The 27,424-nt window shown below is 46.3% G+C and overlaps 1 protein-coding gene and 1 long non-coding RNA gene across 2 annotated transcripts in view; one reads left to right on the forward strand and one right to left on the reverse strand.

Annotated features, from left to right (window-relative positions):
• Positions 1-27,424, reverse strand: part of LOC138369037 (uncharacterized) — a 160,875-nt gene that overhangs the window by 109,610 nt on the left and 23,841 nt on the right. Inside the window, exon 2 of the long non-coding RNA XR_011229728.1 lies at positions 9,410-9,574. This is a non-coding gene — a long non-coding RNA (uncharacterized lncRNA). The remainder of the gene's footprint in view (positions 1-9,409; positions 9,575-27,424) is intronic.
• Positions 1-27,424, forward strand: part of LOC123756834 (mucin-2) — a 98,316-nt gene that overhangs the window by 44,362 nt on the left and 26,530 nt on the right. The window contains 3 exon segments of the mRNA XM_045740205.2: positions 9,399-9,617; positions 18,008-18,199; positions 22,949-23,143. Of these exon segments, the coding sequence (XP_045596161.2) occupies positions 9,399-9,617; positions 18,008-18,199; positions 22,949-23,143 (606 nt within the window).

Raw genomic sequence — 27,424 nt, forward strand, 5'->3', positions numbered from 1 at the left:
CCCCACTCCCCCCCCCCACCCCCACCACCCTGGCCCTCAAAAAATAAACCTTCCCACTCTCTCATAACCCACAAAACAAACCTACCCACTCCAAAAAACAAACCCCCAAACCCACCTACACCAAGAACCACACACACACACACACACACACACACACACACACACACACACACACACACACACACACACACACACACACACAAATCGACTCCCGTCGCGTCCTCTCTGCTCTTCAGACAACAATAAAAATGATTTTCTAAACCACTAGAAAAACACAGCTTAGAGTAGGATTATAATTTGTGATTTGACCCCCAAACCTCCACCCGCTTTACGGGTTATTCATGCCCGTGCCACCTCTTGGGTGGCTTAATCTGTATCAATTAATCCACCCGCTATAGCTACAAGTTTTATCTATAAGCTAAATAGCTAAATTTAGCTATTTAGCTTATATAGCTATAAGTTCCCTCTCTATACCTCAAAGCCTCCTGAAACCTGCCCGAAACCCCCATCCTAATTCAACCCTAAATCGTGCCTGAAAGCGATCCCTCGTGCATGGAGCGGCAAGTTTTTCGGGCAGTGGGAAATATGGAGATGGACGAGTACAGAGGAGAAAGCAAAGTTTTTCATGCATGTTTCACACAAGTTCCGAGAAGATCTGTTATAAGGTTCACGGTCGGTTCTGGAATGTAAGCGTAGGGAGAACAGGGGCTTAAACCTAGGGAGAGAATGTATAATCTTAGGATGAGGCGCTGTATAAACTTACGAAGATAGTATGTATAACCTTACGAAGATAGTATGTATAACCTTACGAAGATAGTATGTATAACCTTACGAAGATAGTATGTATAACCTTACGAAGATAGTATGTATAACCTTACGAAGATAGTATGTATAACCTTACGAAGATAGTATGTATAACCTTACGAAGATAGTATGTATAGCCTTCCGAAGATAGTATGCATACTCTTCACTATAGAGGCTATAGTGACAGACTGTGTCACACACACCACGGCTCTCTCTCTCTCTCTCTCTCTCTCTCTCTCTCTCTCTCTCTCTCTCTCTCTCTCTCTCTCTCTCTCTCTCTCTCTCTCGAAGTGCTTCGACGGTCAACTTTCTTATTTTTTTCCTGTACTTCAGAACAACGGGAAGGGAGTGGTCGACATGTGCCCGCTGGCTTTGAGGATCTGGTCGAGAGGATCTGGTCGACGGGTGTGGTCGAGGGGGTGTGGTCGAGGGGGTGTGGTCAAGGGGGTGTAGTCGAGGGGGTGTGGTCGAGTGGGTGTGGTCGAGGGGGTGTGGTCGAGGGGGTGTGGTCGAGTGGGTGTGGTCGAGGGGGTGTGGTCGAGGGGGTGTGGTCGAGGGGGTGTGGTCGAAGGGGTGTGGTCGAGGGGGTGTGGTCGAGGGGGTGTGGTCGAGGGGGTGTGGTCGAGGGGGTGTGGTCGAGGGGGTGTGGTCGAGTGGGTGTGGTCGAGTGGGTGTGGTCAGAGGGGGTGTGGTCAGAGGGGGTGTGGTCAGAGGGGGTGTGGTCGAGGGGGTGTGGTCGAGGGGGTGTGGTCGAGGGGGTGTGGTCGAGGGGGTGTGGTCGAGGGGGTGTGGTCGAGGGGGTGTGGTCGAGGGGGTGTGGTCAGAGGGGGTGTGGTCAGGGGTGGGGTGGGTGTAGGTATCTTCTCTAGCGTATATTGCTTTCTAACTTGAAAATCGGTGTACTTATTCCCCTTCTTGTCCTCAATTTCGTCTGAGATCACTTCGTCGTTGTAAATATTAAGAAGTGTTGATCTCGTTGATTGGTTAATGACCAATCATCACTGATGCTTTGGCAACATCGTAGATTGGTAGGTTTCACTTGCGTATTACTGAAGATGGCATGCGTTATTTAGTATATATTTAGGCAAGTTTCTCCTGTAATATATACACGGGCTGTTATCATAAATTAGATAGCATGTGCATTAGGATTTTTGTGTATCGTGAACTGCGACAGAAAATATAGCATGCGGGTTTCCAGAGTTGTAATCCTGTACTCCAGCGGAGAATGATAGCATACAGGTTTCCAGAGATGGTTTTAATCCTGTACCCCAGCGGAGAATGATAGCATACAGGTTTCCAGAGATGGATTTAATCCTGTACTCCAGCAGGAAAAGATAGCAAGTGGATAACCAGAGCTGGTCGTGGTCCACTATAATAACAGGGAAAGCTACAGGAGAAAGTGAAGAAGGAATCGTGCAGTTGGAAAGTGACGCAACAAATTTATCCAAGAGGAGTAAATTGAAAAAAAAAATCAAATTACATAGCTATTAAAGGAAAAAAAACAGACTTTCTCAGTCCAAGTCTGACGCAGCATCACTTCAAGATCTCTAATTTGGTTTCTGAGAACGATTAAGACAAGCTTACCAGAGTCAAATTAGACAACGTGCTGTTAATAACGTTAATAATTGGTTGAATTTGTTATTGAAATGATGGTAAATGCTGAATAATATTATATTAAATGGTGGTTTTGTTTAGTATTCAATCGATACTGGATCAAGATGGAGGAAATGGATGTAATGAGCTTCACTGGCAGTCATTGGCAGTCATTGGCAGTCATTGGCAGTCATTGGCAGTCATTGGCGGTCAATGTGTCGTCATACGAGTCCAGCAAGGCCATGACCCGGTCACTGGCGGTCAATGTGTCGTCAAACGAGTCCAGCAAGGCCATGACCCGGTCACTGGCGGTCAATGGGTGAAGCGGGTAGCCCGCTTGGGTTCTCCATTGGCCGAGATGGAGGTCAGGATCAGGGGTGGCTAGCGCATGCGTCGACCAGTCAAACAGGCTCCCGACAAAGGCTTAGGAAATATGCAGAGGTGCGGGTTGTGAGGGTGTTGACCTGACCTCGTATCCCACCTGTAGTAATGTTGACCTGACCTTGTATCCCACCTGTAGTAATGTTGACCTGACCTTGTATCCCACCTGTAATGTTGACCTGACCTTGTATCCCACCTGTAGTAATGTTGACCTGACCTCGTATCCCACCTGTAATGTTGACCTGACCTTGTATCCCACCTGTAGTAATGTTGACCTGACCTTGTATCCCACCTGTAATGTTGACCTGACCTTGTATCCCACCTGTAGTAATGTTGACCTGACCTCGTATCCCACCTGTAATGTTGACCTGACCTTGTATCCCACCTGTAATGTTGACCTGACCTCGTATCCCACCTGTAGTAATGTTGACCTGACCTCGTATCCCACCTGTAGTAATGTTGACCTGACCTCGTATCCCACCTGTAGTAACGTTGACCTGACCTCGTATCCCACCTGTAGTAATGTTGACCTGACCTCGTATCCCAGCTGTAGTAATGTTGACCTGACCTTGAATCCCAGCTGTAGTAATGTTGACCTGACCTCGTATCCCACCTGTAGTAATGTTGACCTGACCTCTTATCCCACCTGTAGTAATGTTGACCTGACCTCGTATCCCACCTGTAGTAATGTTGACCTGACCTCGTATCCCAGCTGTAGTAATGTTGACCTGACCTTGAATCCCAGCTGTAGTAATGTTGACCTGACCTCGTATCCCAGCTGTAGTAATGTTGACCTGACCTCGTATCCCAGCTGTAGTAATGTTGACCTGACCTTGTATCCCAGCTGTAGTAATGTTGACCTGACCTCGTATCCCACCTGTAGTAATGTTGACCTGACCTTGTATCCCAGCTGTAGTAATGTTGACCTGACCTCGTATCCCACCTGTAGTAATGTTAACCTGACCTCGTATCCCAGCTGTAGTAATGTTGACCTGACCTTGTATCCCAGCTGTAGTAATGTTGACCTGACCTTGTATCCCAGCTGTAGTAATGTTGACCTGACCTCGTATCCCACCTGTAGTAATGTTAACCTGACCTCGTTATCCTTAGCACTTAGGGTAGGGTACATTTGGTAACACCTAGTGGTTTTGTTGACCCGAGTTGGTAACCCCCTTGTGGTTATATTGACCTGACCTCGTACCCATGTTGTGGTGACCTGGAATCCATAGGGTCATTGGGGACGGATCAGCATAATTGACGTTAGATTTTTAGACGTCGGGTCTAGCTCTTCAATACATAATTGAAAGTAGATATTGAACAAAGACAAACATTCGAGAGAAGGTAGATTAGTGGTAGTCATCCACCAGTCTCAGGAGACTATGGAGTTGCGCTCTGGTTGTCGGTCTGGAGTGGCCTCTCCAGGGCGCAAAGCCTGGGTAGGTTGATATGGGGGAGAAGCTGTTACCCATGCAGCAGGTCCCCCCCTCCTCCCCTCTCCAGGGCACAAAGCCAGGGTAGGTTGATACGGGGGAGAAGCTGTTACCCATGCAGCAGGTCTTCCCCCCCCTCCTCTCTCCAGGGCACAAAGCCAGGGTAGGTTGATACGGGGGAGAAGCTGTTACCCATGCAGCAGGTACTCCCCTCTCAAGGGCGCAAAGCCAGGGGTAGGTTGGTACGGGGGAGAAGCTGTTACCCATGCAGCAGGTACTCCCCTCTCAAGGGCGCAAAGCCAGGGGTAGGTTGGTACGGGGGAGAAGCTGTTACCCATGCCGCAGGTTTCCCCTCCCACCCCCACACACATCAATGCCAAAATATACTTAGTTCCTCCTCTTGTAACATTGGCAGCTCTTCCACCCATAGAAGCTGGTTCTGAGTTCCTAGCAAATTTCTTTATTATTTTCTGTAAATTTGCTGCCTCTTTTTCACAAGCTAGTCACTCGACCGTTTCCCCGTTATTTTTCCTTACATGATTATGTTATGTTAGCAGTGTTTGGTTGTTTCTTTGTTTTAGAAGCAATATCATTTAGATGCACTTTTCATTTTCCCTGTTGCATCTATTCTGGTTTTCTTGTTCTCTGACCTCTTGATTTCTTAAGAGTCCCTCCTGCTTTTCCGTTTTAGCTTCTTAGCGCCTTTTATCAAACCATGTGTTATTGTATTCATTCTTACGTTCTGTTCTTATTGTTGGGATGAAACTTTCTTCCGCCTCTTTGCATCTCAGTTTGCCTCGGTCCATCCATCCCGTCCTCCTAAGGTTTCCCAAACGTCAAGAAACTGCCGTACTAAAGTGCACTTATCCTAACCTACCAGAGGACCCAAAACAGAAAACGAGACAGTGTGTCATTTCCACGAGCCGCTTCCATTTTCTAGTACGACGGTTTTTGACCTTAGGTGGAGTATACGTCAAAATGCGACGTTCTAGTGGAAGGAAAGATTGGTCCATAATATATAATACAGGTTTGACTCCATATTGATGAAAGTGGAAGGGTGTAGGAGTGTGTGTGTGTGTGTGTGTGTGTGTGTGTGTGTGTGTGTGTGTGTGTGTGTGTGTGTGTGTGTGTGTGTGTGTGTGTGTGTGTGTGTGTGTACTCACCTATTTGTGCTTGCAAGATCGAGCATTGACTCTTGGATCCCGCCTTTCCAGCTATCGGTTGTTTACAGCAATGACTCCTGTCCCATTTCCCTATCATACCTAGTTTTAAAAGTATGAATAGTATTTGCTTCCACAACCTGTTCCCCAAGTGCATTCCATTTTTCCACTACTCTCACGCTAAAAGAAAACTTCCTAACATCTCTGTGACTCATCTGAGTTTCCAGTTTCCACCCATGTCCCCTCGTTCTGTTATTATTACGTGTGAACATTTCATCTATTTCCACTTTGTCAATTCCCCTGAGTATTTTATATGTCCCTATCATATCTCCTCTCTCCCTTCTTTTCTCTAGTGTCGTAAGGTTCAATTCCTTCAGACGCTCTTCATATCCCATCCCTCGTAACTCTGGGACAAGTCTCGTCGCAAACCTCTGAACCTTCTCCAGTTTCTTTGTGTTTCTTCAGGTGGGGGCTCCATGATGGCGCGGCATACTCTAAGACGGGTCTCACATAGGCAGTGTAAAGCGCCCTAAAAGCCTCCTCATTTAGGTTTCTGAATGAAGTTCTAATTTTCGCCAGTGTAGAGTACGCTGCTGTCGTTATCCTGTTTATATGTGCCTCAGGAGTTTGTGTGTGTGTGTGTGTGTGTGTGTGTGTGTGTGTGTGTGTGTGTGTGTGTGTGTGTGTGTGTGTGTGTGTGTGTGTGTGTGTGTGTGAGGTGGATGACACCAGGTTGTGGGTCACTGGCTACCAGCCAAGTAGGGTTACAGCTCCACCCAGCACCACCCAGCACCACCCAGCACCACCCACCATCACCCAGCACCACCCAGCACCACCCACCATCACCCAGCACCACCCAGCACCACCCACCATCACCCAGCACCACCCAGCACCACCCACCATCACCCAGCACCACCCAGCACCACCCACCATCACCCAGCACCACCCAGCACCACCCACCATCACCCAGCACCACCCAGCACCACCCACCACCACCCACCATCACCCAGCACCACCAATCTCCCCCTCACCATTATATGCTTCCCAGTCCTATAAAATAGGATGAGGGAGCAGCCCATACAAAGGCCAGGATTCACCAAGCATTTACACAACATCTTACGAAACATTTACATCTTTTGTTAATCATGGCGGCTGTGTTTACACTTATTTAAAAAAAAAGTTACGTTCTGAAGCACTACGATGGTGTTGTAAACAACATCTTGGGTTGTGAAGCTTTGGAGCTTATAAAGTGTTTAATAAACGTAAACAAAGCCGCCATGATTGTGGAAAGATGAACAGGTTTCGTAAGGCGTTGTCCTAATTTTTAGACTTTGACTAATGGTCCAAGCCTCAGACTTTCCTTTTCTATCCTAGAACCTGAAGACTTTTACTTCTTTTCACAGAGGTTCTGTCTCCTATTTCTATGACTTTCCAGTGAAATGTTCAAAATCAGAATGAACAAGTTTCTTCAAACTAAGTCTTAAGACTTTTCTACCTAAACCAAAAACTCAAGTTACTTCTGATGCCATATTTTGTCCAGCTACAAAAAAAAAAAAAAGTTTCCTTCAATCCCCGACCGTCCACCAAGTGGCTGGACCATTCCTTTCCCCCCGTTCCATCCCAAATCCTTATCCTGACCCTAGTGCTATATAGTCATAATGGCTTGGCACTTTCCCTTTGATAGTTCCCTTCCCTTCCGCCTGTCCTCCCATTTAACGCTAGTCATCTCAATGTGACCGTAAAAGCACCGCAAAGTAGACGCTTCCCGGAACAAATGAGCATCGACAGTAAAGATGGACTGCGTACAGATACGCACGTTTTTTAGTTAGACAAAAACCACTTCACATATAACGTTTCTGTCAGCTCGCGAGAGACTGACGCCGGAGCCCATATCATCATAGACAATTACTACGGTAAAACTTACCGTTTTAAACTACCAAAATAGTCAACCGTTCCACTGTCAACACAATTGCTAAGGATGTTCCCAGAATTCAAATGTCTCAATCCAACGTGTGACTTTGGCTTCTGCTCCCACCCATAAACACTCTTGCCTTCCACCAAGCCTCAAACACAATAACTAACACCAATAAAAACATTTATATACATGTATAATTAACCTTAAGCACCTTCTATGTATATTATTTACCTTAAACACCTTCTATGTATATATATTTAAGTGTATAAACTCCAATGAATGCAAGAATACATGTTAAATCTAAAATAATATATCTAAATAGTTGTAAATAAAAAAATTGTTTTGTAAATATATTAATCAAATAAACCTCTATAGTCTGTACTAATACCTTAAACAAAATATTAAATGTAAATAAATAATAATTAAACTATTAAATAATCAGGGTTAAGATTCATTAAGCCCTTATGCAATCAAATTCGAAACCTGTGCATCTTTCCTCAATCTTGGACGGCTTTGGTTACATTTATTAAACAGTTTACAAGCATGAAAACTTCCCAATCAACTGCTGATATTGTTATAAACAGCTTCCAGGTGCTTCGGAGCTCATTAACTGTTTAATAATTGTAAACAAAGCCGTCAAAGATTGAGAAAAGATGGACAGGTTCGTAATTGTTTGCGTAACTGCTTCGTGAATCTGGCCCCAGGTTCGTAAGTGCTTGCGGAACTGCTTCGTGAATCTGGCCCCAGGTTCGCAAGTGCTTGCGTAACTGCTTCGTGAATCTGGCCCCAGGTTCGTAAATGCTTGCGTAACTGCTTCGTAAATCTGGCCCAGGGTTCGTAAGTGCTTGCGTAACTGCTTCGTGAATCTGGTCCCAGATTCGTAAGTACTTGCGTACCTGCTTCGTGAGACTGGCCCAAGGTTCGTAAGTGCTTGCGTAACTGCTTCGTGAATCAGGCCCCAGGTTTGTAAGTGCTTGCGTAACTGCTTCGTGAATCTGGTCCCAGGTTCGTAGGTGCTTGCGTAACTGCTTCGTGAATCTAGCCCCAGGTTCGTAAGTGCTTGCGTAACTGCCTCGTGAATCTGGCCCCAGGTTTGTAAGTGCTTGCGTAACTGCCTCGTGAATCTGGCCCCAGGTTCGTAAGTACTTGCGTAACTGCTTCGTGAGTCTGGCCCCAGGTTTGTAAGTGCTTGCGTAACTGCTTCGTGAATCTGGCCCTAGGTTCGTAAGTACTTACGTAACTGCTTCGTGAACCTGGCCCCAGGTTCGTAAGTGCTTGCGGAACTGCTTCGTGAATCTGGCCCCAGGTTCGCAAGTGCTTGCGTAACTGCTTCGTGAATCTGGCCCCAGGTTCGTAAATGCTTGCGTAACTGCTTCGTAAATCTGGCCCCAGGTTCGTAAGTGCTTGCGTAACTGCTTCGTGAATCTGGCCCCAGATTCGTAAGTACTTGCGTAACTGCTTCGTGAGTCTGGCCCCAGGTTCGTAAGTGCTTGCATAACTGCTTCGTGAATCAGGCCCCAGGTTTGTAAGTGCTTGCGTAACTGCTTCGTGAATCTGGCCCCAGGTTCGTAGGTGCTTGCGTAACTGCTTCGTGAATCTAGCCCCAGGTTCATAAGTGCTTGCGTAACTGCTTCGTGAATCTGGCCCCAGGTTCGTAAGTGCTTGCGTAACTGCCTCATGAATCTGTCCCCAGGTTCGTAAGTGCTTGCGTAACTGCTTCGTGAATCTGGCCCCAGGTTCGTAAGTGCTTGCGTAACTGCCTCATGAATCTGGCCCCAGGTTCGTAAGTGCTTGCGTAACTGCCTCGTGAATCTGGCCCCAGGTTCGCAAGTGCTTGCGTAACTGCCTCGTGAATCTGGCCCCAGGTTCGTAAGTGCTTGCGTAACTGCCTCGTGAATCTGACCCCAGGTTCGTAAGTGCTTGCGTAACTGCTTCGTGAACCTGGCCCCAGGTTCGTAAGTGCTTGCGTAACTGCCTCGTGAATCTGACCCCAGGTTCGTAAGTGCTTGCGTAACTGCTTCGTGAACCTGGCCCCAGGTACTTTTGCTCCTCCCTTCCCTGCCTGTCAATGCATCTCATAATTAACCTCACTAACACGTTCTACACCCCAAACAGCAATCACTAACCTGAGCCAGCCGGCGTGCGAGTACGCCGGTAGGTGGTACGCCGAAGGAGAAGCCGTACCGACACAGGAGCCGTGCCTTAACTGCTCCTGCACGGGCGCCACCCTCGAATGCCGCCTGAGGGTATGCCCAACCGTGCCCGCCAGCCTGCCAGAAGGCTGCTACAAGCTGAAGAAGAAGGCGGAACAGTGTTGTGATCAAGTGGTTTGTGGTGAGAAGCAGCAGGCTTTGCTCACTTGTACAGGGTCTGTGAGGGTGCATGGGACAGGTGGGAGGTGATCTGGAGCAGGGTATGGAAAAGGGGCGTGAGGTGGTAGTGTACGTGGGTATGGGAAAGAAGTGGGGGTGATGGGTGGAAGAAATACAAACGTCTATTTAGGCAACACGTCCTCGACTAAAGGTCCATTCCATCCAGCGGTCGACCCCACAGACGCATTCAGACGCATTCAACACGGTGTTCATTCAAAACGGGAATTTTCTGAGATATAAATTAATATTATAATATGTTAGCATATTGTGTATATATAGGCATAGGTTAGGTGTTTAGGTTCTGTTGGCGATTATTTGTATTTGAAGTACGTGGGTGAAGCATGTACAGCGTTGTGGTTCGAACAAAAGTCGTCAGTGAAGCACTTGTTCCGGAAGTGTTCGAACGTTCGAACTGTGTTCATCAGTTGTGCAGCCAACCCATCCTCGACTCAAGTCCATTCCATCCAGCGGTCAACCCCACAGACGCATTCATAAATTTTAACATGCTGTTCATTCAAAACGGGAATTTTCTCAAGTATAAATTAATATTATAAGATATTAGCATATTGTGTATATATAGGCATAGGTTAGGTTAGGTCAGGTGTTTAGGTTCTGTTGGCGATTATTTGTATTTGTAGTACGTGGGTGAAGCATTTACAGCGTTGTGATTCGAACAAAATTCGTCAGTGAAGCACTTGTTCCGGATATGTTCGAACGTCAACAGTTATGAGTCGTGTGTAAACCGCTTTTCATTCATAAACAGTGGGTTTGGCGGGTGCATGGAATCACTTTTGGATCTTTGTTTGGAGGACGGGCTGGTGCAGCAGTCCTCTAAACAAAGATCCAAAAGTGATTCCATGCACCCGCCAAACCCACTGTTTATGAATGAAAAGCGGTTTACACACGACTCATAACTGTTGACGTTCGAACATATCCGGAACAAGTGCTTCACTGACGAATTTTGTTCGAACCACAACGCTATAAATGCTTCACCCACGTACTACAAATACAAATAATCGCCAACAGAACCTAAACACCTAATCTAACCTATGGATATATACACAATATGCTAATATATTATAATATTAATTTATACTTGAGAAAATTCCCGTTTGATTGAACAGCATGTTAAAATTTGTAAATGCGTCTGTGGGGTCGACCGCTGGATGTAATGGACTTGAGTCGAGGACGGGTTGAGTTGTGAGTCGTGTGTAAACAGTTTTTCATTCATAAACAGGGGGTTTGGCGGGTGGATGGAATGGACTTTGGGTCTATGTTTCGAGGACGGGCTGGGATAGAAGCCCCAAAACTTTACAATGAGTGTTTTTCCCACACAAATACATGACGAGAGTTGTATGAGGCAGCCAATAGCGGCCGACGGAGACCTCAACGCGGCAGTAAGCAGTTATCAAATCACTTTTTGCAATTCTCACCAGAAGGTTAGACATTGTTCTCAAGTTCCGGGGTGGGATTGGGTCAGGCAGGGAGAGGGGGGGGACACCAGTACTAATGTTGGGGCAGAAGGTCACTGACAGGCACATCTCCGGTGCCAGGGGAGTGCCGGGCTCACCATACCCCGTGCTACTTGGAACTTTTTTGTTCCAAGCAGCTGAATCTAAGACAACAGGGTAGGAACCGTAGAGGAGAAACAGCTAAGGGCTACGCAAGAAGCCTTCCGGGCCGTAGGCACTGCACTCCCGCCTCATTTACTCACTATTTACTCATCACTCAAGGCATGAGCATGCACACACATCAGCCCCGCTCCTGTGCCAGGTAAGTCAACTACGGGCTCTCCATAGCCCGTGCTACTTAGAACTTTTTGTTCCCAATAGCTGAATCTTAAACAACAACAAGGCGTGAGTATGTGTACTTGGACAAGGCATGAGTATGTGTACTTGGACAAGGCATGAGTATGTGTACTTGGACAAGGCATGAGTATGTGTACTTGGACAAGGCATGAGTATGTGTACTTGGACAAGGCATGAGTATGTGTACTTGGACAAGGCATGAGTATGTGCACTTGGACAAGGCATGAGTATCTGTACTTGGACAAGGCATGAGTACTGAGTACTTGGAACTTGTTAAGAATAGCTGAATCTATAACAACAACAAACAGCATGAGTAACGGGCTACTCATGCCCGTGCCACCTCATGGGTGACTCATCGGGAAAAGTAAGAAAAGCTGTATAAAAAACAAATTGAAACTCACTACCATCAATCAGCGTCTTAAAGAAGGCAAAAAACAACATCTTGTCTACGAAAACACTGCATCTTAAAGATGCGCAAAGTGGGTGTGTAGTTTTGTAGTTATGTAGCCACACACACACACACACACACACACACACACACACACACACACACATACATACACACACACACACACACACACACACACACACACACACACACACACACACACAGGTGCACAGAGATATTAGAAAGAACTTTTTTAGCGTCAGAGTGGTTGACAAATGAAATGCATTAGGAGGTGATGTGGTGGAGGCTGACTCCATACACAGTTTCAAGTGTAGATATAATAGAGCCCAATAGGCTCAGGAATCTGTACACCTGTTGAATGACGGTTGAGAGGCGGGACCAAAGAGCCAGAGCTCAACCCCCGCAAGCACAACTAGGTGAGTACACACACACACGTCGTTCTGAAAGAATTGTGAGAAAATCCCAACATTCGAGCTGTCATTGATGGTGAAGATAACAGCACACACACACACACACACACACACACACACACACACACACACACACACACACACACACACACACACACACACACACAGGCCAAAACCGTCAGTAGTTTCATATGACAAACCGTCAGTAGTTTCATATGACAAAGAGTACTGGGAAGACGGGACACCACGAGCGTAGCTCTCATCTTGTAACTACACTACACTCTCTCTCTCTCTCTCTCTCTCTCTCTCTCTCTCTCTCTCTCTCTCTCTCTCTCTCTCTCTCTCTCTCTCTCTCTCTCTCTCTCTCTCTCTCACCCTAACACCCCCCCCCACACCCACAATCACACCTACCCGCCCACCCACCCACCCCACACCCAGCAACACCCACCCACCCCACACCCACACACACCCACCCACCCCACACCCAGCAACACCCACCCACCCCACACCCACACACACCCACCCACCCACCCCACACCCAGAAACACCCACCCACCGCACACCCAGCAACACCACCCACCCCACACCCAGTGTGGTAAAGGTAATACAATCAACACTAGGACCATCTTCCTCAAGTCCCAGGTACTTCCTTACCACTACAACGGCGTACACAGGTGCACGCTTTGTTCTATTAGAGTATGTCAAAGGTCGAGGACACATGGTAACGATGGAGGACACGTGACAAAGGTGGAAGACACATGGTAACGGTGTGGGTAACGGCAGAGACGACCCGGGCGGGGGAGGTCATTGTGACCTAAGAAGGTCAAGAAACAGCTACGGGGTCACCGCAGTAATATATCTAATAAACATCGTGATGACAATATATTTCCTCTGCTCTGAATGGCGTCGTGACGATATATTTCCTCTGCTCTGAATGGCGTCGTGACGATATATTTCCTCTGCTCTGAATGGCGTCGTGACGATATATTTCCTCTGCTCTGAATGGCGTCGTGACGATATATTTCCTCTGCTCTGAATGGCGTCGTGACGATATATTTCCTCTGCTCTGAATGGCGTCGTGATTTGATATCTGTGTCTCGTTCTGCAAGCACTTTATATGTACTTTGCAGGGTTGAGCTCAAGCTCCAGAGACCTATTTGTGAGCCCTTACTTTTCTCAATTGGTTGCTTTTTGCAACGTTGACTTCGATAACGTAATAAACTCGACCTATTCGCTAAGAGAATGTCTTATCAGGGATCTGAAGATCAAGATCTCTTGTTTACCTATGGTCTAGTATATTGCATCGTCGCCTGTCTTATCTAAGCGACTTAGCGGAGCCCCCTTTCCCTTCCCTTCACCTCAAACGTAAACACAAAGTATTTCAACGTTACTTTACGTTGGTCGAACGTATATAGATAGTAAATATAACGTTGTGTGTCTGGCAGACTGGAGCTCTGTGTGTCTTGGGTGGCAGCTAGCGTGCCAAAGGTGCAGATTTGTTGCATCTTAAGAAATATCTTTCGTCTGGACCCTTAGTCATGGTCAGCTGTGGCGTCTACTCCAGCTGTCACCTCTGACTGTTCCTGTGGCACCTGTGTACATATACACCTGACTCCTCCTCCTCCTCTGACTGTTCCTGTGGCACCTGTGTACATATACATCTGACTCCTCACGTCCTCTGACTGTTCCTGTGGCACCTGTGTACATATACACCTGACTCCTCCTCCACCTCTGACTGTTCCTGTGGCACCTGTGTACATATACATCTGACTCCTCCTCCACCTCTGACTGTTCCTGTGGCACCTGTGTACATATACATCTGACTCCTCCTCCACCTCTGACTGTTCCTGTGGCACCTGTGTACATATACACCTGACTCCTCCTCCACCTCTGACTGTTCTTGTGGCACCTGTGCACATATACACCTGACTCCTCCTCCACCTCTGACTGTTCTTGTGGCACCTGTGTAATTACACATCTGACTCCTCCTCACCCCCTCTGACTGCCATACTTTCCACCTCTTTTGGAGTCAGATCATCAGGCTAAGAGCCAGACTACATTAAACATTTACTTAACCACTAACGAAACCTGTAGATCTTTACTCCATCATGGCGGATGTGTTAGCATTTATTAAAGACTTTATGGACACCGAAGCACTATAAGGCTTATTTATAACAATAATAAAGCTTATAAAGCTTCGAAACTTGAAAACTGTTTATTAAACTGAAACTAAGGAAAAAGATGTACAGGTTTCGTGATTGTGTATGTCGTAATCATGCTCCCCCCCCCCCCTCGTGTTTCTTCTCTCTGCTACCGACTTGACATTGATCTCCAACTTATTAAACTCTCCCTTAAACAGCTCCTTTAAACTTCCGACATAACTCGTGCCTTTCAGCTCCGGGACTTTTAAGCTGGCATACTTCAAGACGTTTCCTGCTTCCTCTTGAAGTTTAAGGAGATGGGTTTACCCATTTGGTGCTGCATATCCCAGAACTGGTCTGACTAGTGGGATATACAGAATCCTGAGTCACTCCTAATTACGTTTTCCGAAAGGTATGAAGATGGAAAAAGAAGTGGAAGTGGGGGAAATAAGGATAAAGATGAGGATGGGAATGAGGGAAGTGAAGACAAGATATTGATTAAACAAAGGAAGATAGACACATTAAAAGGCAGTGAGAGAGAGAGAGAGAGAGAGAGAGAGAGAGAGAGAGAGAGAGAGAGAGAGAGAGAGAGAGAGAGAGAGAGAGAGAGACAGAGACAGACAGACAGACAGACGAAAGGATGAACTGGAGAGGCTGGAGATGAGTCAATAGGACAGATCATAAGAGTCATCCTCCTCTGGGAATTCCTGCCTGTTCATCATTGTAGTGTGTTTACTGCGAGCCCACAGTGGCCCCACTGTGGCCCACGGTGGCCCACGGTGGTCCACGGTGGCCCAAAGCATTCTTATAAGGTTAAAGCGTTAGAACAAGCTGGTCTTGAAGCCAGTTCCAACCCACTGTCTCTCCCCCATGTACACGCATGGGGGAAGAGCTTTTTCTAGAGCTCCTATGCACAAAGAGAGTTCCTTTGCAAACAGAGAGATCCTGTGTACACAGAAAGCTTCCTTGTACACAGAGAGCTATGTACTCAGCTTCCATGTACACACGGAGCAACCTATGTACACAGAATTCCTAGTATACTTTCCTACTAGCAACAGTGGCAGTAGCAGCAGTAACAGCAGTAGCAGCAGTAACAGCAGTAGCAGCAGTAACAGCAATAGCAGCGGAAACAATCCCACCGGTAAAAGGGAATATTCGCCAGGATTAGAGAAGGAAAAGTGGCTTTGGTATATGTGTCTTAGTGTATTACAAGGCGGCGCCGCTCTTCCCAGTTTCTCAAGGAATGGCCAAAGTGTTTCAAGGGCAGCGGTTTACCACGGGGAGGCTCTTGGAAGGATAAGCAGGGGGGGTAGAAATAGCCTAAGCTACTCTATCCCTTTGAGATGTATTTTTTCTTGTCTCAATAAACTTACTTGAACTTGAAGGATAAGCAAAAAAATTATTTATATATATTTTTTTGGGGGGGGGTGGGGGTGAAGGGTCTAGGATGGGTTTTATATTACATGTCTAGACACTCGCACGCGAATACCACCCACTCACGCACACCCACACGCACGCACGCAAATAGAGTATTTGGAGAAATCACCTTGACACTACACAGGACCCTGCGTGCCCAGCACCAGAGAACAACAAGCCAAATGAGCACAGAAACCCTCTCTTTATAAACTGAGATTACGTGGAAATCCTCGCACCGTGTACGCCCGGGTTCGAGCCCAGGAGAGGGAGGAACGATTGTGCACATATTCACACAAATCCTCGCCCCTGGTCACCCAGGAGTAACAGGGCACCTGGATGTAAACCGCTTGGGGGATTGTGTTCTAGGGGGAAACTAGTACAGCTAAGACGAGCTACAGGATACAAGAAAGCGCTCGTGAGAGCTAATTGAGGCTAATTGTTTACAGTCTTATGGCAGGGTATGATGAATTGTGACAGGGAATAATGAATTATGGCAGAGTATGATGAATTATGGCAGGGTATGATGAATTATGGCAGGGTATGATGAATTATGGCAGGGTATGATGAATTATGGCAGGGTATGATGAATTATGGCAGGGTATGATGAATTATGGCAGGGTATGATGAATTATGGCAGGGTATGATGAATTATGGCAGGGTATGATGAATTATGGCAGGGTATGATGAATTATGGCAGGGTATGATGAATTATGGCAGGGTATGATGAATTATGGCAGGGTATGATGAATTATGGCAGAGTATGATGAATTATGGCAGGGAATAATGAATTATGTTAGAGTATGATGAATTATGGCAGGGAATAATGAATTATGGCAGAGTATGATGAATTATGGCAGTGTATGATGAATTATGGCAGGGGTATGATGAATTATGGCAGTGTATGATGAATTATGACAGTGTATGATGAATTATGACAGGGTATGATGAATTATGGCAGTGTATGATGAATTATGACAGGGTATCATGAATTATGGCAGTGTATGATGAATTATGGCAGGGTATGATGAATTATGGCAGTGTATGATGAATTATGGGAGGGTATGATGAATTATGGCAGTGTATGATGAATTATGGCAGGGTATGATGAATTATGGCAGGGTATGATGAATTATGGCAGTGTATGATGAATTATGGCAGGGGTATGATGAATTATGGCAGGGGTATGATGAATTATGGCAGTGTATGATGAATTATGGCAGTGTATGATAATTATGGCAGTGTATGATGAATTATGGCAGGGTATGATGAATTATGGCAGGGAATGAATTATGGCAGGGGTATGATGAATTATGGCAGTGTATGATGAATTATGGCAGGGTATGATGAATTATGGCAGGGTATGATGAATTATGGCAGGGTATGATGAATTATGGCAGAGTATGATGAATTATGGCAGGGTATGATGAATTATGGCAGGGTATGATGAATTGTGACAGGGTATGATGAATTGTGACAGGGTATGATGAATTGTGACAGGGTATAATGAATTGTGACAGGGTATGATGAATTATGGCAGGGTATGATGAATTGTGACAGGGTATGATGAATTGTGACAGGGTATGATGAATTATGGCAGGGTATGATGAATTATGGCAGGGTATGATGAATTATGACAGGGTATGATGAATTATGGCAGAGTATGATGAATTATGGCAGAGTATGATGAATTATGGCAGAGTATGATGAATTATACAACAGCATGATCAGTCTGGCTAAAACGTAAGTAAATTAAGATAATTTATAAGAAATTATACTAACGTATAATTTAAATTAAACGATAAATTATACTAAAATTATACTGAATTATGAAATTTGTAGAAAATTATGCTAACTTGTGTTAAAGTATGATAAATTATGTTAGGTAATGATCAATTATACCAACGCATACTAAATTACGGTTGTGATAAAATATACTAATATACACTAATCGTAAACAAATGGAAAATTAATGTAAAATTTAATTTTTTCTCCTTTAGGGATTTTTGGATGAATCTTCCCTGAACTTAACTCTATGTAGCCACAACTATTATATATTTTAATATTATAAATAAAAATATAAATAAATGTGTCTCATTTATCAATAACTTTCTACAGGTTTTAAGTCCAGATGTGCCACTAACGTGTTATTTTTTCTTCCGTCTTTGCAGAGGGTGAGTTTGAGACCAACCGTATATATAGGAAGGGTATAGAGACTAAGATTGCAGCTGGCGAGGTGCAGCGAAATAGGATGGCGGATGTGCAGCGACAAGGGGCAGCTGAAGCAGCAGCAGCAGCTGAAGCAGCGGTTGTTGGAACGCGTCGAAGGGGAGGTACCAGCATCCGGAACACTACCAATATAGGTGAGAGAACTTGTCAATCTCTCTCACCAGTCGCCCTTCCACTCACACACATGCACTCACTAATCCCCTACACACACACACACTCAACACACACGCACTCATCTATCCCCCCCCCCACACACACACTAGAAACATGACTTCTCTGCCAGAAATGTACACAATTTAGCCTGTTGAACCCCTCAAAAGACTTCCATTTCGTATTATTTTATTGAAAGCCCGAGAAAGCAGTCAACAAACTAACCCAACTCTTCTACGTCAAGTATAGTACATATGTACTACACAAGGCCTAAGATTACGTATACTAGGCCTAAATCTTAATTTAGAGTGATACAGTTGTGTGTATGCCTTTTTAGTATATTGTTTAAAACGAATTGATTAGGGTACACCATTCGATATTTTGAATATTTTTATCCATGGTAGCTATAGGCACTCGATCTCAGCTACCATAAGGAACCGAAGACTCTTGGTACCAAGACGAACCGAAGGCTCTTAATGGTACCAATCGAACCGAAGGCTCTTGGCTACCATAACAAAACTGAAAGTTCACAACCATGATATACTAATTCAAATTACCATGCTTTAACAATGTCCTGCTTTACACTACTCATTACTGAAATCACATTTCCTGAAGATTTCATGTCAATTTGTCTCTATATATTTTTATATATACACACACACACAATTTTAAAGACTCCAAACTCAAGCAATTGGATACGAAGACAGAATTTTTCATATAAGAAAATAATACAAATAAAGATTATCTCTGCACTTTAGACCAGAGTATTTGATAAAATTTAAAGACGAATATATATTTGTGTAGCCTGCAAATTTGCAAATAATATTTTCTCTCCTATATATATATATATATATATATATATATATATATATATATATATATATATATATATATATATATATATATATATATATATATATATATATATTTCCTATGCTCTACCTGTACCACCTTGGCCTACTACCTGCCACATCCCCACGACCTCTCCCGACCCCCCCCCCCAAACACCACCACCCCTCACGACCTCCCCCCCCCCCCCGCCCCGTGGGACCAGCAGCACCGCTATGTCAAAGAGTCATGAAGCAGAGTATTACGTAAATATGATTTAAAACCATCCTCTTAAACCTTAACTAATTTAAAATTGATAATCGAAGCAAAACTAATTTAGATTAATCAACTTATCTTTGATGAGTTGATTAATGCGGGTGCATGTTGACCTTTATGTAAGTGAAAATGTTCGAATTGCATCTTGGATCGGAAAGATTACTTCGGTGTTCTGGCAATTTGGAGCTCTGAAATGAATTCAGAGTCCTTCGTAGGACCACGACTCTTGCACGATGGACTCTCCACCACGAATCCATTAGTCCTTGACGGACTTTTCTCCCTCCTTGACTCCAGCATCAAACTTCGGGTCGATCTAGAAACGTGAAGGGTAGGCGAAGCTGACTGAATCATCGAGCAGCTCACAGAATTCGACTGATCAGTTCGACTGATCTTCGCTTGGGGTCGCGGTGTCACCATCGCCCAACTGGAACGGGTCTCGAACCCACCACCCGTGAGGCTAACGAGGCCAAGCCAGGCAAAAAACTCAACATTAAAATGAGCCTTTTAATTACCATTTTAATGAGATTGAAATTGAAACCAACAACTTCGCAGGGCGTTTGGTCCATTCGAGGCACATCCTATGACCCCAGGAGCCAATAATTTCGCCGTCTCCAGTCCTCACAATGAAGTAGGAGCCACCTATTCTCACAATGTGGAAGAAGTCACCATTTCTTACAATGAAGGCAGAAGTCACCATGCAGCCCTCACAATGAGGGGGAAGTCAAAGCCTCACAACTGAAGTAACATCAGCTCCTAAGTAGTTCATCTAATAAACTCTGTTCCAGTTTAAAAATAACATTCAATCCTTAAAATTATATATATATATATATATATATATATATATATATATATATATATATATATATATATATATATATATATATAATATATATATATATATATATATATATATATATATATATATATATATATATATATACTCTAAAAAATCAATAATTATAAAATCCTTAATAAAATTATTGTAACCATAATAATTACAACTTCATTAACAACAGGAATAAGGGATATGTTGTGGTAACAGTAGAGAGAACCTGCACATACTCTCCAAAATTGTCTTCAGGTAAATTGGGAACATAAAAGAAAAGTACAGAAGACCTAATTGGCCCATACGAGGTCGCTCCTATTTATATCCATCCAAATTCAATCATGCGGATGTCTATCCTACGCTTGAAACAACCAGGCGGTCCCAGGTCTGATATACTACACAGTAATACCAGGCGGATTTATCGCTGTGAATTATTATATATATTTTTTCATTTCCCAATGTGACCTTTCAGCAAGATTCATTGTTACTCACCTTTGCCCCAAATGTGTCACATGATCATTAATATCAAGGCATACTGACTACGAGAGAGAGAGAGAGAGAGAGAGAGAGAGAGAGAGAGAGAGAGAGAGAGAGAGAGAGAGAGAGAGAGAGAGAGAGAGAGAGAGAGAGAGCAGCCCTGGGTTGCAATACTCCCTCTGTCGCCACATTAATTTTTTGTGTGCTCGGAGAAGCAGAGGAGAAGGCTGCGGTGATGTGATATACCAACCTGTCCTCTTAAAAAGAACGTCGCTTTTGGCCGTTTGCCCGTATGGCCGAATTTGGACGTAATTTGAAAATGAAAAAAAAATTAAAATAAATTTGGGATTTCTTTTTTCAACAACAGTAAGTTAAGGGTCCTCTGATAGGTTAGGTGGGCAGGAAATTCTCATAAAGTTTCAAAACGTTATGAAAAACGTGAATTTAAAGTGTCCTCTTATAACCTCTGCGCGTAAGGCGGACGACTCAAATAGAAAACGGAACAGAACGTCACTTTTGTGAGTCGATTTCATTTCAAATTACGTCCAAATTTAGCCATATCGCGCATACCAGCCAAAAGTGACGTTCTTTTTAAGAGGACGGGTTGGATATACATCAATGTGGTCGAGCTGTCTCTGATATTGACGGGCAGCGGTAGGAAGCTTTTCACTACACACAAAAATCACAATAGCCTGATGCATCAAATGAATAAATCCACAAGGACCGTGACGAGGGTTCGAACCTAGGTCCGAGAGGATTCCAGACGCTGCCTTAATCGACTGAGCTACGACATGGTAAAAGAATTGCAACCGGGAAATCATCCTGATTTACCAATGGATCCTGCAGCCTCTCCGAGACACAAACCAGGGTTTACACAACTCGCCCCATGCACTCGAGCTATGTCAATGAGCTGTTCTACCTCTTCGCCCTTACTTCATTACACAAATTATTGTTTATTTGATGCACCAGGCTATTGTGATTTCTGTGTGTAATGAAGTAAGGGGGAAGAGGTAGAACGGCCTATTGACATAGCTCGAGTGCAGGGGGGAGTTGTGTAAAACCTTGGTTTGTCTCGGGTCTCGGAGAGACTGCAGGAACAGTTGGTAAATCAGGATGATTTCCGTTGGTAAATCAGGATGATTTCCCGGTTGCAATTATTTTACCATGTCGTAGCTCAGTCGATTAAGGCAGCGTCTGGGAACCTCTCGGACGTAGGTTCGAACCCTCGTCACGGCCCTTGTGGATTCGTTCAAGCTTTTCACTCTATAAGATCAGGCCAATAGAAGCTGCCTCGAATGGACCAATAGGAGCTGCCTCGTATGGGCAAATAGGCCTTTCGTTATTTCCTATATTCTTAATTTTTTACGTTCCTATATCCCTGAAAATATTCACAGCCGTCTCCCTCTGCTACCAGTATTGGTGATAAGTCACAGAGGAGGTAACGTAATTATCGAGTGAGAGCACTAAACCAGTGAGACTATATAGCACTTGGAAGGTATGCCAGGATCGGGTACAAGTACGGTGCTCAACCCCCTTTAGACCATTGGGGGATCGAACCCCGACCCAGCTACAATACAAAGATTGTATACCAACCAATAGAAGTAGTCTGCGTAAATGGCTAAATTTCGAGGGTATACAGTCGCTATTACAGGAGCGTTAAGTTGGCGCAGATGGGAGCTCCAAGCGACCGGGAAACAAACCATTTAGTGTGTGTGATATGAGTGTATTAAACTCGCAAGCTTAACAAGCTTCACAAGGCAACTAGCAGTAGAAAGCGCCAAGCCATTACGACTATATAGCACTTGAAAGGTCTGGATAAGGATTTGGGATGGGACGGGGGGGGGGGGGGATTTACAAGCATTCGTACATTTTACATGATCTTGTATAGACGAAATATGCAGAGTTTGGATAAGAGACTGTGGCTCCCTTATAATCTTGGATAAGAGACTGTGCATCCCTTATTATTTTGGATAAGAGACTGTGGCTCCCTTATTATCTTGGATAAACAGAGACAGTCTACACGAAAATACAGAAAACGTAAACTTGAAAATACAGGGACAGTCTCCTGTAGAACACTTAAATCATGCTGACCCCCCACCTTCCTTCCCCCTCCCCCCCCCCCCTATACACTGATCCCCCACCAACCTATCCCTCAACGAAGTTACAGCCCCGCTCCTGTGCCAGGTAAGTCCACTACGGGCTCACCATAGCCCGTGCTACTTGGAACTTTTTGTTCCCAGTAGCTGAATCTTAAACAACTACAACCTTCCCCTACACACCCCTCCTCCCTCCTCACTAAGCAGCTTCCACCCCCACCTTGTTTTAGCGCCTTCGTCAGGATGTATGGCTGAAGGCGCCGTGTTCGCCGAGGGGTCAGCCATGGTGTCTCCTGACGTGTGCTCCTACTGCTTCTGTATACACGGCAAGAGGCGCTGCGTCGCCCCGAAATGCCTCCTGCCGGTGGAAGGCTGCCGGCCTCGCTACCGCTCCTTCTCCTGCTGTCCAAACTACTACGATTGTCGTGAGTATTGTCTCCTGCAGCTGCTGAGTGTGGCTGGCTACGACTCCCTCTTCTGCTGCTACTGCTGTAACGTAGACAGATGTTTGCAGGTGTTCCGTAAGTGTTGCTACTTCCTATCCTATCCCATCTCGCACTACACTTTCTACGACTGCCATATATTAGGGTGTATTTGGTGCTAAACAGTCAACCCCCAACACCCTCGGCCCTGACGGCCCAAACCCTCGGGTCCCGACGGCCCAAACCCTCGGCCCCGACGCCCAAAACCCTCGGGTCCCGACGGCCCAAACCCTCGGCCCCGATGGCCCAAACCCTCGGGTCCTGACCCCCCAAACCCTCGGCCCCGACGCCCTCAAACCCTCGGCCTCGACGGCCCAAACCCTCGGCCCCGACGCCCTCAAACCCTCGGCCCCGACGCCCCAAACCCTCTGGTCCCGACGCCCTCAAACCCTCGGCCCCGACGCCCTCAAACCCTCGGGTCCCGACGCCCCAAACCCTCGGCCCCGACGCCCTCAAACCCTCGGCCCCGACGCCCTCAAACCCTCGGCCCCGACGCCCGAAACCCTCGGCCCCGACGCCCTCAAACCCTCGGGTCCCGACGCCCTCAAACCCTCGGCCCCGACGCCCTCAAACCCTCGGCCCCGACGCCCTCAAACCCTCGGCCCCGACGCCCGAAACCCTCGGCCCCGACGCCCGAAACCCTCGGCCCCGACGCCCGAAACCCTCGGCCCCGACGCCCGAAACCCTCGGCCCCGACGGCCCAAACCCTCGGCCCCGATGGCCCAAACCCTCGGCCCCGACGCCCGAAACCCTCGGCCCCGACGCCCGAAACCCTCGGCCCCGACGGCCCAAACCCTGGGCCACAACGGGCCAGGCCTGACGCATACCGGAGCATAAATAGGAAGCTGCCTCCCGCATACCAACCCGCCCGAGCACACTTGGTCTGGTCCCAGACGGCGCCCTCACCCAGGGGTGCAACACGGCTCAGTTGGCTATTGCCAGCCTCGCAGGATAAACATCCACCATTGTTCGTGGATTATTACAGCTATCCACCTGAGTGATAGGATATTAGGATGGATTCAGCTGTCTAAGTGCAGAAGATGAGCTATAATAACGGGGCTTGAAGATATGTTGACCAGACCACCTGCCAGCAGATGAGGAGACGACGACGTTTCGGTCCGTCCTGGACCAAGTGGTCCTCCCACACGTCTGGTCCACGACGGATCGAAATGGCGTCGTTTTCTCCATCTTCTGGTGTGTGGTCTGGTCATCAGCACAGCCGTCCATCCCCCCTTATAGGGATTCCCGTTATCCGCCCCCGTACATGTAGGTCACTCATCCTATATAGATGATTCAGTCATTCATCTCACACTCATCTATGCTCTATTGTGTCACTTCTCACTGCTCCTGTTGGCACCGAGCATAGGAGCTCCTCGCACACAGGTGAGACACATCGCTCTTGTTGTTGGTATAGATTCACCTACTGGGAACAAAAAGTTCCAAGTAGCACAGGCTATGGCGAGCCCGTAGTGCCAGGAGCGGGGCTGTGGGGACACATCGCACACTCTGCTGTGTATATAGAGGCTACTCAGCGCCTATACATGGTGTGTAGTGAGGGGGGGGGGGAGATGGTTAAGCCCACTTACACAGGCGTCCGTTAGGTTACACTTGGGTTCCTGTTTACTGCCAGAGCGTGTGGGTGTAGCGGTCTCTGCCCACACTGAACACTGGGGGTTCTTGACACTCTCTCAGCAGGAAGTAGTGGTGGTATAGATGAAGGTAAATAACAAACAGTTCCATGTGGATCAATGTGGCTGTTTGGTGTGTTGTTTGTGCATCAAGCGAGTACCCTTCTCCCCCTCTTCCCCCCCTCCTCTCCCCTCTTTCACTCCCCTCTCCCCTTTCTCCATTCATGAACAGGGGTTTGGCCGGTGCATGGAATGGACTTTGGCTTCTATTTATGACGAAAATCTACATGTGTAAAGCTTTTTCATGCATAAACACGGGGTTTGTCAGCTGGGTTAACGAGCATTTGGCCGCTGTTTATGAGGACGGGCCGAAGCAATTACGGCAGAATTACAAGCACACGTCTTCCAAAATCGTCATATTGAGTCATACTGAATTAGCGTAAAGAACTTGGCTGTTTGCATAACTCTCTCATTAATATATAAAAAGGCAAGTTTAATGTAAGTGCAATGACTGTTCTAGTGTGTTGAACAAACAATAGCTTCAAGACGAACCACCAAGAACAGACTCATGTCAGATGATCATCAATAATCTTTCTTCATTCTAAAATAATGATAATAATAATAGTAAAGAGTTATGTTACATTTTCTATTCAGAGATTACCCAGTAGCTGGGTGTGGGATAATTTAATAATTACTAACGGAAAGCAGGTTAATACTGTTTATGAACAAAGCAATAGGTGACGGACTCACTTCTGTTGGGGTTCGATCCCCGATTATCCAAATTGTTTGGGACCGTTTAGTTTATTCTCATATCCCAGCTCCTTGTACTCATATCTCAGCTCCTTGTCCTCATATTCCAACTCCTTGTCCTCATATTCCAGCTCCTTGTCCTCATATCCCAGCTCCTTGTCCTCATAGCCCAGTTCCGTGTCCTCATATCCCAGCTCCTTGTCTTCATAGCCCAGCTCCTTGTCCCAACTCCTTGTCTTCACATCCCAGCTCCGTGTCCTCATATCCCAGCTCCTTGTCCTCATATCCCAGCTCCTTGTCCTCATATCCCAGCTCCTTGTCCTCATATCCCAGCTCCTTGTCCTCATGTCCCAGCTCCTTGTCCTCATATCCCAGCTCCTTGTCCTCATATCCCAGCTCCTTGTCCTCATATCCCAGCTCCTTGTCCTCATATCCCAGCTCCTTGTCCTCATGTCCCAGCTCCTTGTCCTCATATCCCAGCTCCTTATCCTCATGTCCCAGCTCCTTGTCCTCATATCCCAGCTCCTTATCCTCATAGCCCAGCTCCTTGTCCTCATAGCCCAGCTCCTTGTCCTTATATCTCAGTTCCTTGTCCTCATACTGGGTACTTGGAGGGCCAAGTACCCAGTGGACTATTATTCACAACTCCCACACACCATCCAAGGGGACAAGATCTTCCCTCGCTCACACCCACAGTTGCAGGTGTGTGGGGGTGTTCAGCAGTTGAGAGACGGAACCAAACACTCACAGCTCAACCCACGTACGTGCAACCAGATATAACACCAACACATACACACACACACACACACACACACACACACACACACACACACACACACACCAGCTTCCCCTCCCTCACAATAGAGTACCACCAACCACAACAATACACACGATCAGCTGTGGTCTGCGATACTCCCGTTGCTTCACCTCCACACACGTGTTAAATATAAGGGAGCGTAATACTGGCTTCATAACACTAACATTAACGCTACGCATTACACCTTGCACGTTACGCCCCCCAAGTGGTCATAACGCCACCCCCCCGCCCTTCTCTCTCTCCCTGGTGGTGTAGTAACGGTACACCAGTGAACATGTATATAACAGGGATGGGGTTCGGGGCTGCCACACCTGGCAGTCGAACGATAAATATAACACCCTGTACTCCACACCCGGTAGCACCCCTGGGTGGACTGACCCACCCAGTAATCCACACCCGGTAGCACACCTGGGTGGACTGACCCACCCAGTAATCCACACCCGGTAGCACACCTGGGTGGACTGACCCACCCAGTAATCCACACCCGGTAGCACCCCTGGGTGGACTGACCCACCCAGTAATCCACACCCGGTAGCACACCTGGGTGGACTGACCCACCCAGTAATCCACACCCGGTAGCACCCCTGGGTGGACTGACCCACCCAGTAATCCACACCCGGTAGCACCCCTGGGTGGACTGACCCACCCAGTAATCCACACCCGGTAACAGGTTATACAGGACCTTGGCTGCTCAGTACCCAGCACAACGAGAAAGAACGCCTCTCCCCCTGCCGGTCACTCGAGATACATAGAGGCCGCCGGTCTTTCTAAGGGATATACATACACAGGAATGTGTATACCCCGGTGTATATATATACACAGAATTTACTTTAGCCCAGATCTATACTTAAGGCTAATGTATATACTTACTGGTTGATCAGTTAGTGTTACGACGCTAAGAACTCTTGCGCAGTTGACTGTCCTCAACCCCTAAACTGCGCAGCTTTCGCAAAGTACTTCATTGAGGTATAACTGATTTAAATTATTGAACAAAACAAATGGGGAGGAAAAATAGTCTCATATGACGGT

Source organism: Procambarus clarkii, chromosome 26 (genome assembly GCF_040958095.1).
Source record: "Procambarus clarkii isolate CNS0578487 chromosome 26, FALCON_Pclarkii_2.0, whole genome shotgun sequence".
Lineage (NCBI taxonomy): Eukaryota > Metazoa > Arthropoda > Malacostraca > Decapoda > Cambaridae > Procambarus > Procambarus clarkii.